The 14,629-nt window shown below is 40.4% G+C and overlaps 1 protein-coding gene across 1 annotated transcript in view; it reads left to right on the forward strand.

Moving 5' to 3' along the window:
• Positions 1-2,313: 2,313 nt before the first annotated feature.
• The window catches only part of LOC103806236 (DNA polymerase theta-like), a gene marked incomplete at both ends in the record, with an annotated part of 14,042 nt that continues 1,726 nt past the window's right edge, over positions 2,314-14,629 (forward strand). Inside the window, 5 exons of the mRNA XM_009078918.1 lie at positions 2,314-2,496; positions 3,227-3,357; positions 4,728-4,884; positions 9,784-9,892; positions 12,572-12,791. Coding sequence (XP_009077166.1) covers positions 2,314-2,496; positions 3,227-3,357; positions 4,728-4,884; positions 9,784-9,892; positions 12,572-12,791 — 800 coding nt within the window. The remainder of the gene's footprint in view (positions 2,497-3,226; positions 3,358-4,727; positions 4,885-9,783; positions 9,893-12,571; positions 12,792-14,629) is intronic.

Here is a 14,629-nt window from a genome sequence, read left to right on the forward strand (position 1 = left end):
GTTCATTGGTTTTAACACTAGGAAAAAAGCTTGAGATCCCATTGTGTAGTTTTTTTTTACATCTGCAAATCCTAATTCTACTGTATTAGTCACTGTATTGGATTTGTGTGGCAAGGGGGAGCTATAAAAGTGGCTTTTGTGAGAATCTGCTAGAAGCTTCCCCTGTCTCTGATTGAGTCAATGCCAGCCGGGTCCAAGAGGGACCTGTCACTGGCCAAGGCCAAGCCCAACAGTGGTGATGGTAGCACCCCTGAGATAACATATTTAAGAAGGGAGAAAGAAGCCAGTGAAATGGCAACTGCAGCAGCCAGAGAAGAGGATAGTTAGGATATATGAAAGAAACAGCCCTGCAAACACCAAGGTCAATGAAGGAGGAGTGTGAGGTCCAGGTGCTGGAGCAGGTTTGCTGGCAGAACTTGTAACCCCATAGAGGACCCACACTGGAGCAGTTTGTGAAGAACTATGGATTGTGGGAAGGACTCCTATTGGAGAATTTCATGGAAAACTGTCTCCTGTGAACTTGGCCTGTATCAAGAATAGTGTGGCCAGCAGGACTAGGGAAGTGATCATGCCCCCTGTGCTTGACATTGGTGAGGCCACACCCTGAGTACTGTGTTCAGTTTTGGGCCCCTCAATTTAAAAAGAACATAGAGGCACTGGAGCAAGTCCAGTGAAGGGCAACGAGGCTCAGAAAAGATCTGGAAAGCACGTTGTATGAGGAAGAGCTGAGGGAATTGGGTTTGTTTAGCCTTGAGAAGAGGCAGCTCAGGGGTGACCTCATCACCCTCTACAACTACTTGAAAGGAGTTGTAGAGAGGTGTGGGATGGTCTCTTCTGTCATACCTGCAATGAGAGGACTAGAGGGAACAGCCATAAGCTGACACAGGGGAGATTCAGACTAGATGTTAGGAAGAATGTTTCACTGTTGGAGTGTTCCGGCACTTGAATAGTTTGCCCAGGAAAGTGGTAGAGTCACCATCCCTGGAAGTGCTTAAGAGGCATCTGGATCTGGCGCTGGCAGATATGGTTTAGGGGTTACAGCAGAGTGGGAGGTTAATGGTTGGACTTGATGATCTTGGAGGTTTCCAACCCTGATGATTCTGTCATTCTGTAGGAGGGACACCACTTTGGAGCAAGGGAAGAGTGTGAGGAGGAAGGAGCAGCAGAGACAATGTGTGATGAACAGACTACAACCCCCATTCCCTGTCCCCCTGCACTGCTGGCTAAGCTACATCAACTTATTTTAATATATTTGTATAGGGGAGAATGCTCATGCACCAGTGCCAGTTAGGTTTGGGTTAACCTCAAGGCAGCAGTTGAAATTTTAGTGTGTTGAGAGTAAAATTGCTGACTGCTTATGCAGGCTAGTACTGTCGATCTAGCCTGCCCTTATGTTGTCAACAATAGTGGAAATTTCTTTTGGAATTATTTGAATGCACCAGTAGAAGAATGGGCACAGCAGAGTCAGTACATGCAATTACTTGTTTTTCATCTCAATTTGACAAGGTCTTTCACAAAATGCTGTTATGAGACCTATATATTCATGGGTAATAGGAGAGGCATTACTGTGGATCAGAAACCTGTTTTCTGCCTCATATGAGGAAAGGGACAAAAAGCTCGAGTTTTCTTAGTGATTTGGGAAAAGGGAGGAGAAGGGGAGGCAGTATCGGTAGCCAGCACAAAGTTGTTTAGGGCTACAAAGACAAGAAATATTCAGCAAGGAGCTTAATTAAGCTAGAGGAACTGGCAGTGTTGTGAAGATACTAATCAGTGTTGATAAACTGAAATATGACACACTGTACAGAATAGCTTGAGCTGCTTGTTTGGTGTATGTTGTGTTTTTTATTCACCTGTAAAGCAATAACAACTGGGCAGTTCTGAAATCTGTGAGGACTACTGAAGTCTCAGTAGCAGTCATTTAAAAGGGAAATGGTATGGATAAGGATGAGATGGCAAATACATTGCAATATTGTTATATTAATCAGTGCTGAAGCTCTGTTTAAGTAGGTATTTGGTGATGGCTGCTCTGACTCAAACAGATACTGGAGCAAGTGTTTGGTGAAGAAATTAATTGAATGTGGAAAATCTTATAGGTGGAAAAACTGAAAAAAATGATGTCGAGAGATAAGGAGAATGGTGAAACATCCATAGGAAATATTGAAAAATATAGGGCAGATAGTTTATTGCCTTTTCTCATAAATGCAGGAGTTAGTAGAGAAGTTTGACATTTAGGTATATAACCTAAGCGACCTCAGATTCAAGGATGATGCTTGACTTTTAAAATTCTTTTTTTTGAACTTTCTTCTCCCAAAGGGCAATATCAGCAGGTAAATGTTCCTGAAGACCAAGCAGACAAGTTGCTCCTTGCAAACTGGGGTCTTCCCAAAGCAGTTCTGGAGAAATACCATAGTCTGGGAGTGGTACAGATGTTTGAATGGCAAGCAGAATGCTTAATGCTCGGAAAAGTTCTGGAGGGGAAGAACTTAGTTTACTCAGGTATGCAAACATTTGACAAAACCAGTCCCCCCTAACACTTTCAGTGCCATTTACAAGAACATATTGGTGCTGAAGGATTCTGATCTGGCAGATAAAAAGGTCAAGATCCCTTATTTATTTTTGGAGATATCCCATTAATTTCTATTCCATTGCTGTACCTCAAACCTAGCTTAATAGTTTCCTTTCCAGATGTGAGGTGAGATTTTCTTCCCCATTTGCTCTATGTTCTTTTAGAAACTGACAAATAGGAGCCATTTAATGATGACTTTTTTTATTACAAACTATGTCAGCTAGGAATGGAATGATGACAGCAATGATAGTTTTAAATACTTTTGAGTATGTTATTTACTATCTAATTTTTTCAGTCCCTTTATTGTTGCTCCTCACCTACTGTATGGGGGGAGGGTGTGTGCAGAAGGAGAAGTAGGACTGGTAGACTAGAAATCTGTGGGATATGACAGCTCGAGTGTCTGATTCTCATGGGAAGTAAGTTGCAGAGCAGCACTTGGAAGATGAAGAATGTAGAAGAGATGTGGTGATTTTTAGTCTTCTTGACCCTTTATGGGGTTGACTGCAAATGTGGTTGTGGCTGTGAGGGAGATATCAACTGAAGATGTCTCACACCTAGTTCTCCAGTAACTGCGAGCTGTGTGATGCTTGTTCCTTGTATTTTTTTAAAAATTAATTTAAAAATTAATTAACCCCCCCAACATTTCTTCCCCCACCCCAGCTCCTACCAGTGCTGGAAAGACCCTTGTTGCAGAATTGCTTATTTTGAAGCGAGTCCTGGAGACTCGTAAGAAAGCTCTTCTCATCCTTCCCTTTGTCTCTGTGGCCAAGGAGAAGAAATGTTATCTGCAGGTAAGTAGCATTCAAGGAGGGTAACTTTATAGGTAGTTGTTCTTGGGTAAACAAGTGCAAAAGCATGGATTTGTGGGAAAACTTTTGTTGATTTTTTTCAGAAAGTGTTTGGAGGTTATTTAAAATTTGTTCTCGTTCTAAGCTAGAGATAAAAAAAATGAAAGTTTTAGCCAAAAGGGAAACTTGGAAAAATTTTATGGAGTTGATAATAACGTTTTATTTCAGCTTTGACTTTTAAAGCAGTGTTGCTTGCATTTATTCACAGATTTTAATATATACAAACTTTCAAGCAAGTTTCTAATTAGAGAAACTAAAGTACTACAAAGGGAAGGTGTCAGTGTTATCTGAAATGAAGAAGTGATATTTTAACTTTCCTTAGGGTGTTCCACTACAATTTTATGCCTTTGATTTCCCTTTGACTTTGCTAAATTTTTTTTTCTGACTGTGTTTGTTTTGGCTTCCCTGCCCCAGCAATTTAAAACCAAAATTACAGTGGGAACAAACTTTTTAAAACAGAAATATTTTTTCTTGAAAGACTTTCATATCAAACATTGTTTCCATTAGGTAATAACAATGACCAAAACCAAATAAAAAGTCACTAGGCATTTCTGTTACAGTTTCTGACATTTAAAACATTTTGGTTGTTAATCAACTGAGACGGTATCTTAACCTTGCAAATTGCTAGGGAATCCTACAAACTCAGTGCAAAAGCTACTTTGTAGTGATTGATAATGGAGATGTGTTTTGGCTTTCAGCTTGTAAAACTGGAGGATTATCTATGCTGTGTTCTGCTGCTCCTGGCTAAAGGTTTGACCATATCTACACATACTTGAAACCATACCGTATCCTACCCATGAGGTTCAAAATACCTTGTGTTAATACTATGTGTGATGTGCCAAAGCTTTGGCACTGCAGTCATGAGCCCTGGAAGAAAACAAGCTGCTGTTTCTTGGCTTTCAGTGGGAGATGTGTCATCGTTGTGTTTGGGGTTCCACATTTGGCTTTTGCCCATGATTTCTCAGGAGGAAGGCTTCTTTGTACGTAACCCACTGGTGTTATAAACTGTTGCACTGATTTAATATTAAATATCTTTATACAAAACAGTGGTCCTCATATTTTACTCAGTTATGTACACTTTATCTTTGCAGTATGTACTCAGTGGCTCCTGCTTTGGAAATAAAAAAATGTCAGTGGAAAAAAAAGAAGGATCAGTAACTAGCTGTGCTATGGCTTTAGTCTGATTAGTTGTCATTGTAAATACTTGAGTTGTAGTTGTAGAATGCAAGATTTTATATGATACCAGCAAGCATTGATAAAAAAAATTTCAGAGTTGTAACCTTGGCATGACATTCTGTATCCTTGGAAAACAGGCCCTGTTTCAGGAAGTGGATGTGAGAGTTGAAGGCTACATGGGAAGCTTGTCACCTGCTGGACGTTTCTCTGCTCTGGATGTTGCTGTCTGCACCATTGAGAAAGCAAATAGTCTAATCAATAGGCTGATAGAAGAAAACAAAATGGACTCACTGGGTAAAATACTAAGGCTTGGCTGTTGTGTGGATGAGGTTTATTACATACTCTGGGCAGATGTGAAATCATAGGATGCTTTGAATTTGTTCAGTTCTGTATATGACAGACACACCATATAGAAAACCAGGATTTTCTTCCTCCAGTGCACCTCTGATTTGGATTTAGGAAGACAGTCAGCGCTATTCCATGTAGCTCAGAGACTGGGATGAGTAAGAAGTAGAAGCTGCAGGTTTTAGTTTGGTTAGCTGCAGTAAGCAGTGATTGCCATAGCTAAAAAATGTCTTCTAATAAATAGATTGAATTAAAGGTCTGAGATATGTTTGAACTAGGAATGTATTATGTTCATTTGTTTTAGATGGAGATTGTGACATCTATGATCTATCTTCATTTAGCTCAAGGAAGAGAAGGAATTACATTTGGGGCTCATCTGTGTCCAGATAAGCAGAATGAATACACACAGCTCCTTTGGGTAGGCACAGTGGCCAGGAGGGCTGTGGCATTCATTTCTTGTCTTGTAGTTCACTCAAAAGCCCTCTGTCCTTGTAACATGGACTTCTGGGTCACTGTTGCCCTGATGGATAGTGGTAGTATTCATTGAGATTTGGGAGGAGATATAAGACCTGAAGAAGTCCCTATGTTTCCAGTGTATACTTGGAAACAGATGTGCTCTCCTAGTCCAATCAGAAGTTTGTTCTTCTCTCTGTTTCTCTGCTCAATAAAGCTATACCCAGTTATACTTTATACAGTAATCCCTCCCATCTTCACTCTGGCCTGTAACATAGCTGGTTGCTATTTTAAGAATACAAAAACTGAAAAAATAGATGAGTATCAAACTCCTTTGAGACCTATGGAACTGCTGTTCCGTGTGCACCTGATATCATAACATTCTGCTGCATTTTATACCAGGAGAGAAAATAAGGGAAGTAAAGCCTTACAGGGTTTGTCAGAGTGTGAGATCATGGGATATCACATTCCCCCCTGGATCTGTAGGGCCTGAATCACCATGAATACTTTGACTGCCAATGGGCTGGAAGATGAGTGGGGGTGACTGTTGTTATGCAGCATTCTAAGCATTCAGACTGAGGCTCTAGCAGTCCATCCTGGTTCTTGAATGTGTATCTTTATCCCTTTGCTTGCAGGAGAACTGGTGATCACACAGGTAGTTATTTCAATATGTGGTGACTTCATTTATGGCTTTTTTGTTTGTTTTAAATAGAGTTAGTTTGATCCTAGGTCACCACACCATAAAAGCTGTACTATGAGCGTAAGGCAGAGAGGGGTGTCAGGATGACCATATTGATGTTAGCTTGGGTGCCTTGGAAATGTATGCAGTACACGAAAAGGTATTGTGTAACGGGATCATGTTTAAAACATAGAGATATCTCAAGTCCCTTTGGCTGGTACCTCCATTTCATCCCTACATTTTTTGTACCTGAGAAGAGTCATTTCAGTATAACCAGCCAAGTGACTACAAGACTTGAGACTGAATATGTATCCTCAACAGCAATAACTCTTTAAACCATCATATTTTTCTTTCACCATTTGGAAGCACCTCTGCTGAAATCCTCCATTTCCCTTGTGCCCCAATATGATCACATAACTGAAATAAGGGTAAAAATGGTTGTGTTATTTTTTCTTTATATGCTTATTTGCAATTTAGTTTTAAATTAAATTTGGGTCTTAAAAAATTGTCTTTATGTAAGAAATTGACAAATTTTTCTATTTGGAAATAAATTTTCCTAAAAACTAAAATATGGGTATGAACTGAAAATGCCAGTGTAACTGTCACTTAAAGCAAACTTGTCTGAAACTGCAAGATTGTGCCTCATCTTCTAATTAATTCTAAATTTAGACCAGTACATAACAAGAGTGTTTTATCTTTTGAGATGAATTATTGGGAGATGACTGCAATCCTGTCTGGTTTCCATCTCAGACTTGAGCTGTTCCTTTTGGTGATGTCAACTCTGTGCTGATAGCTCACGTTGCCTTTGGAAGTTGCTGAAACTCAAATCCTCTGCCTGGCAGAGCTCTCTTTGCTGTATGAAGCAGTTAAAAGCAATGTTGTGTTGCTAATTGTTATATAACCTGTGTCAGTTTTGAACATCCAGGTACATGGGAGATGATATTCCTCTTCTTGTTCAACTTCTTGACACTGATGCTAAAGAAATTTTTAGGAGAGTGATTAGAGAAGAATCTGCTGCTTTCTCAGTGTGTCAGCTGGGAATGGATTTGCAATGTGCTGTTGTGATATTTGTTTCTTTTCTTAATTTAAGCATGACATAAAAAACTTGCTAGTTTAATTGTATTACAGAAAAAATCAAATTGTCCCTGCTTGTCATTCAGAACTTTTTAGTTTTGAAGGGGATGTGGTCTTAAAGCAGCCTAGTTTTTCTACAGTGACCATGTATGATAGCTCTCAGGTATTTTTTAGTAGCTTTTCTTTCAGCTGTCATCCAAGGACACACCTAATTTCCAGACAGAAATAGGAGACTGATGTTCAGTAGCAACATATTATAATGAAGTTCTGGCCCCACTTGCATTACTGAATTTATTATAGCATCATAATATGTTAAGGGGTTGGAATGGACCTTAAAGATTATCCAGCCCCAGCCCCCTCCCCTGGGCAGGGACCCCTCTCCCCAGAGCAAGTTGCTCAAGGCTTTATCCAGCCTGGCTTTGAACACTGCCAGGGTTGGGGCAGCCACAGCCTCCCTGGGCAGCCTGTGCCAGTGTCTCACCACCCTCATATTAAAAAACCTTTTCCTCATATCTAATCTAAATTTCTCCTAGTTCTATTTGTATCCATTCCTCCTTGTCCTATCACTGCAGTTCCTAACACAGAGTTCCTCTCCAGCTTCCCTGTAGCCCCTTCACATACTGGAAGGTTGCTGTGAGGTCTTCACACAACCTTCTCTTCTCCAGGCTGAACAGCCCCAACTTTCTCAGTCTGTCTTTGTAGAGAAGGTGTTCTAGTCCTCTTACCACTTCATGGCCTCCTCTGGACTTGCTTTAACAGCTCCACATCCTTCTTATGCTGGGGACACGACAACTGTGTGCAGTACTCCAGGTGGGGCTGCACAAGAGCAGAGTAGAGGGGGACAATCACCTCCTTTGACCTGCTGGCCACACTCCTTTGGTTGCAGCCCATTTATGCTGGGGCCTGAAGTCCTTCTTGGCTGGCATTCCATTTTAAGATGAGGATAGTTTTGTGAAAAATACTGGTCGTCTAGTTGCTCCTGCTGTGTTATCCCAGAGTGTGTGTTTTGAGTACTGCCTGAAAAGGAGAGACAACTTGTGCACGTGTGACAGACAGGTCTCACTGGTGTGCACACTGCCAGGGCAATGCAGTACACAGGTTTAGTGTCTGTTTGAATATATGTTAAAGCTGAGTAGCAGCAGAAGGTATAAAATGAGTGGCATATGCAAAAAATATCTACATTCCCTGTGCTTTGGCCTGTAGGTACCACTAGTGTTCTGTGCTTCATTTCAGGAAGGAAAATGTGCTGCTGCTTGGCACAAAGTTTGGAAAGGTAACTGATACGGATTTTACTTTGATAGATATCTGATTATACTGTCCTGTCTCAACTGCCAGAAGAATTCAGGCAGATTGTTGTATGGGGAAACAGGAAGAAACTTTTTCTGGTAGCTGAATAAATATGTATTTGGTGACCGATGAATTATCATTTTTTACAAGCGAGCGCAGAACAGAGGAAGTGCAGGAAGACAGAGGAGCTGGATGGGTGGGAGTTTGTAAAAGAGGCTGATGAAACAGTGCAGCACTCTTTTCTAACTTAAGTGGTTTGAAAGAGAAGGAGGGAGAAAACAGACGGAGAGAGAAGGAACATATGTAGGAAGGAGAGAAAAAAAATGAGAAGGAAAAATAGCATTGAAACAGATAATGTAAGGTCACATTTGCCCTTAAGCTCCTGCTATTTTAGCCGTACCAGAAAGACATTACATAGCTGCACCAAAGAGGGAAAAAAAAATTCCACAGCAGCAGAACTAATGAAGCCTGGTGTCCTCTGTGCCCTTTTGTTGTTTAACATTCCTTTATCCTATTCCATGTCCCTGGGACCCTGTCAGCTGGCCAGAAAGGGTACATTCTGCTGCTGGGATGTGTGCAGGAAGGTCACTGGGTGCCTGAGTTGTAGTGGCTCTATGTTTTCTCCGCAGCACAGATCCTAGCCTGGTCTGTTGTATCCAGCTGCTGATATTCAGAAAGCTTTTCAGCCATGATTCTTTCAGGTATTTAAACACATCTTCAAAATTTGATGGAAGTGGTTAATAGATTAAAAAGTTATTTGCAGTAGGTAGGAGGACAAGAAAGCAGTCATGTCAAGATTTTTTTTTCATTAGAAAACCAGAGCTAAATAGTAGAGCTCATTCAGGTTTGGTTAATGAAAAACAATACAATAGGAAGCAGACTATGCCAGTGTAATTACATCTGCTCTGGGTTTTTTTTGACATTACTGTATTAGTAAGAAATGATGTTTTTACCTAAGAATGATGTCAACAGATCTTTTGACTAGCTCATTTGAGTGCTGGAATTTTCCTTTCCAGATACTCTGAAGCCTGGATGTTTTTACTTACAGAGAGGTTACAGTATGGATGCTGCAATACTGGTTTGTGTGGTGACTAGACTAACAACTCAACCTATTCATTTCAATTTTTTTAAAGCTGATTGTGTGTGTGTGTTTGGGTTTGTGGAGAGTGTGAAATGTCACAACAGTGATCATTATTTGTCTCAGTGAGAGAAGGAAGCTGTGGTGGGGTTGGTAAGCATAGCTGGACTTGTGAACATACTCTATTTCAGTTCATCATGTGGAATGTGAAAGGAACAAAGCTATCTGTTCTTAGTTTGGATGTTTGTCACATAACCTGAATGCTTTTCTTTATCAGGAGTGGTGGTTGTGGATGAGTTGCACATGCTGGGAGACTCTCATCGAGGATATCTGCTGGAGCTCCTCCTGACCAAAGTTAGATATGTAACAGAGAAGCTAGCCAAACGGTAGGTAGACCAAGACGTTTATCTTTTAATGCTAAGTTATGGATGACTCTAAATGTTTTGTTCTCTGGGTGATTGGAAATTTGGGTTAGCTTTAGGGTTTTTATGAGAGTGATGACCTGGACTATTTTGGTTATTAAGATCTCATCATACCTCCTCTCAGGGGCCTGCCATTATAGTCAAAACCTCTTTTCCTCATGGTTTTCAATTTGTGTGCTCTCATGGGATTTATTCCCTCCAGAAAAGAAATAAGGCTGAAGCTTTCATTTACTTCTTTAGCCTATATAAGTTTTGTTAATAAAACTTTGGGGTTTTTTTAAAACAGTTTTGTTAGCAGATTTGCCCCACTTCATATTTCAGTGTTTCATGGCAGGGGGTATTTATCCTATTGAAACATTCAGGTGTTTTGGAAGAGTGGGCATGCTGTTAACTTGTGCATGATGAATTGATCAGAAAGCTTAAGAGGATATGCCAGTAGTCTGCTTAGTTAGCACAGTTCAGGGTGATCTCTGCTTTGGCTTATAATATATGATAGCCTAGTAGTTGCATGGTTGCTTGCCTTTAGCACAGGGGAATAGATTGGTGTCTGAGAAGAGCTGTAGAGGATTTTAAGAAGTCAGTATCTAAATCCTGAGTACCAAACTGTCTAGCAGTTCCATAGTGCCCAAACACAGACGAAGGCAAATTGAAGAGGTGCTGTAACACCTTCTTAATCTTTATTGGTGCTGAGAAGAGTAAAAATCAACTGTTTGCTTGGCACCAAGAGTCAGATTTTGCTAGTTTGGTTTGCTGCCTCTTGTCTTCTGAGCCGTATCCGTGCTGGGCTAAGCAGAGACTATTTAGTTCTGGGGAAACTGCCATTTCTACATTGTCTCTCCACAAGACCCTTTAGCCAATATTTCCCATTATGATTTCCAGGGGTCAGCAGTGGTTTTGGGTCTAAGCACATCTGACTTTTATTCATATGCTCCCCATAAATCCTGGAAGCCAGTACTCTTTAGAGCACCCTGGGTGGCTTTGTCACTCCTTTTATCTTGGTTTATCATGTAGCTGCAGCACAAGTGCATGTCTACCCTCTGCTTTCCTCCCTTGCATTGAAGAAGCAGGCAGGAGAAAACATTTGTCAGGGGAAAAAGGGTCAAATGCATGAAGGAATGTTCCTGAGAAGACACAGTATTTCAGCCCTGGAGGCACCTCACCCTGTAGGCGCGCTAGGGCCCAGATTCTCCATCTCTCCATCATGATCAAGTTGACAGTGATACCCTGTACCACTTACTGACATGAAGGAAGTGGCTGCTATTTTCGGTTTGGAGTGCATGTGAGATTCTAGGAGCTGAAGAGCACATTTTCTCTCAAATGTCCTCTGAAGTCTGTGGGGTTTATTTTTTTCCAGTTATTTAATGGGTGCCTCTATGCAAAGTCTTTAACCACTGTCCAGTTTGACCAGTTATCAGAATGACCAGTAATATTAAGAGCTTTTTAAGTGGATGTCCCACTGAAGTATCAGGCTGTGTCTTCACACCAAGAGAATGTTCTCACACCAAGAGAATGTTCTCTGGTCACTGCCTGTGTGGGTGTTCTTGCATCTCCATGAGGCTTTTGCAGACCCAGCCAAAATTCTGTAACAGATTTTTCTCCTTCCCAGTCAAATAGCGTGTTGTAGAGTTGGAACCTTTTAAATCCTTGGAGGTCAAAAGTTGTGTTAGGGAGGAAAAGGTCCAAAGTTGCTGTAGGGACAAAAATCTGCAACCTTGATGGCAGAGCTGTACTGCTTGAAGGGCTTGGATAAGAGAGAGTCTGCCTCTCCCCATCTTCCTTATTTGTCTCATCAGTTACTGGCCTTTTATACTATGGCTTCTGGGTAATCTTGTTTCCTCTGTCTTGTCTTTGCTAGGATTACCAGCATCTTCTAAGAAGATTCAGTCTGTTTCTGAGCTCACTTTGATTTGTCAGACATTTTTATTTTCCAAAGTCTCAAACTGTGGCTCAGTACAATGGAAATGAGCAGTTTTTAAACATCAGTTTAGCACCATAAAAACCCCCTATTGTGTGGATCTAAAAGCTTGAATTAAAATCTGCTCTTGGGTATCTAAATTAACAGCTTGTGTTTTCAGGTCTGTTAAGAGTCCATTACTTAGCACTGCCTTTAGTGGAAGCTGTTGTTCAGCACTTTAAGAACTGAAGCTACTTGCTTCTTTGCTGAACTTAGGGCTTTGATTCCCAGATCTAGTCTAGTATTATTTGTCCTGAAATGGAAACAAATGAAAGTGTTTTAATTAGGGCATTTAAGCTTAGAGAGATTGAAGTGGAGACCGAGCCATTCCTTTATTTCCATGTTTTTGTTTCTGGCAAGGGAACTAGCTGATTTATGTATTTTTTTTCAGCTTCTCCAAATATGCAGCCAATTTATAGCTGTTGTTACCTAAAGAAGGTTAAGGTTTAGCTTCAAAATGATAAAAAGTTGAATTATCTTGTTATCAGTACATAACCTGACATTGTGTTATCTGAGACTAGACTACAGTTTCTTTGTCAGGAAGCTGAAAAAATTAGCTCTGCACTTTAAGCACTGGAAGGAAGTAGATTGAGTTAGTTTTTCTGAATTCTGTTTTCCAGAACAGTAGTCTGTGTTGTCACTAACTTTTTTTTTTTTTTTTTTTTTTTCTTTTTTGAAACCACTTCCAGACAGGCAAAGAAGACCAGTCCTGGTTTTGGTGGGATACAGATAGTAGGCATGAGTGCTACCCTCCCTAACTTGGGACTCCTAGCCTCATGGTTAGATGCAGAGCTATACTGCACAGATTTTCGTCCTGTGCCCCTCAAGGAGTGGGTGAAAATTGGCAGCAACATATATGACTCCTCCATGAATTTAGTGCGAGAATTCCAGCCCCAGCTTCAACTGAAGGTAAGAAAACTCTGAGCGGTGGCTTTGGAATGACACCTTTAGTAGTGCTAAAGTTAAAAAGAGCTCCTAGTATGTTTTTAACTTCTTTTTAAATAGATGACATTCCTGAGTTCTTTGTTTAGTTCATAGATCATCATATCCTCCAACTCAGAGCAAAATTGGTTGTTTTGTCTTTTACTAACTTAAAAAAAAATAAATCCACCTCACACACACAACGCACACACACATGAAGATCTTGAAATTTCTTGAATCTGACTTGAATACAAAGTTGAATTTGCAGTTATCTTGTTTCTGAGCACTGGGCAGGTATAAAGAGTTTGATTCTCCCTTACCCTCCACCCTGTCTTGTGTCTGAAAATCTACTTCACTGTCACAAATGCAGGTAAGTATTTCCTGCTCAGGCCAAGGAATTTGCATTCATCATTGGGAGAATATGTTAGCATTAAAATCTGGTATTGAACCTGCTTATGTTAAACTGCTAAATGATCTAATTTTGCTAGTGATTAGAAGGCAGATGTCCATCCTGATTCTTCGGAATGTGTTTTTAGTATTTAGTCCTTTTGCAGGCTTGAAAAGGATATGGAAAGTTATTGGTAACATACTATAACCATTTCAAAGTACCAAATTGGTAGAAAAGGGAAATTTGTGCTTCCTGCTTGTCAGTTCCTTTTCTCTAGAGTCTTTGAAGGGTGAATTCTCTCTCCAGTCCTTTTAACAGCTCTGTGTAATGCTAGTGTAGTAGTTGGATAATACAAGTTGAAGGCCAGCAATATTTGGAATGTTTTGAACCCAGTTCTTGTGCACAAACGTTGTCTTGCCAGCAGCATGATGACACAGCAAAGGAAAAGGATCCTAACAATGAAAGGAAATATTTGTGACAGGAATATCTGGAAGCTTGCTTTTATGTGGTCATGTTGAGAAGGTGATGTCTCATCTCCTTTTCTGGATATATTTTGAAATATTTGCTTTGGATAGTTACTAAATTAAGTGAGAGAAAGATCCAAACTAGGATCTAAAGTTGTTTTGTAAGACCAGGTGATCTTGGGCTTGAAATCTGTCACCGGACCTTCAGACTTCTGTGGCTCAAACTGGATCAGGAAAGTAAACTTGATGACCTCACCACTTCTGCTGAGTTTGGCTGAATCCTTACTGAGCTTTTGATGTGTATATGCCGTTCCTCCTCTGTTTTCATTTGCATTTTAGAGCTTTTTATTTCTTGCTGTACTCCTACATTTTTCTCTTCCTCCTTTGGCCTTCTTGCTAGAAGAGAATCTGGCTTAGCCAAACAAAACAGATCAGTTGCAGGGACTCTCTTAGGATCTTAAAACCACAATGGTAAGCTGTGAACAGCAGGGGTTTGCATGGAAATCTATACAAGTATCCATAAATCCTTCCACTGTGCTCTGAGCACTTGCAGTCTTTGGTGAGCAGTGCTTGCTGGGTGCATCTTATTGGGGATGCTTAGACTACTGCATCTCATGCTTTTAGTTCAGATGTCCTAGTTGACAAGTCTTCCCTAGTTACTATAGAGGGATATTTTCCCTCGGGGCTTTTCCTAGTTCCTAGTTCTTCACCTAGTTCTGCTCTTAGCCATGACATGGAGGTTGCACTGATTTTTTTTTTTTTGGTGTTTGCACTGTGGCCTTCATTCAAAAACAGATTCATGAAAACAAGGTATAAAATGTTACATTTATTCATGGGTAGGTGAATCAACACCTACCCATCAACAATGTGGTCATACTAGTGCTTGGACTTCCTAAAGCAAGACAGAAACCAAGACAACAGTGCTCCATCTTCTTTGTTTGCTTGTCTTTCTGACTTGAAGTAGAAGATTCCTG

The sequence above is a fragment of the Acanthisitta chloris genome, unplaced genomic scaffold (genome assembly GCF_000695815.1).
Source record: "Acanthisitta chloris isolate BGI_N310 unplaced genomic scaffold, ASM69581v1 scaffold18957, whole genome shotgun sequence".
NCBI classification, from domain to species: Eukaryota; Metazoa; Chordata; class Aves; order Passeriformes; family Acanthisittidae; genus Acanthisitta; species Acanthisitta chloris.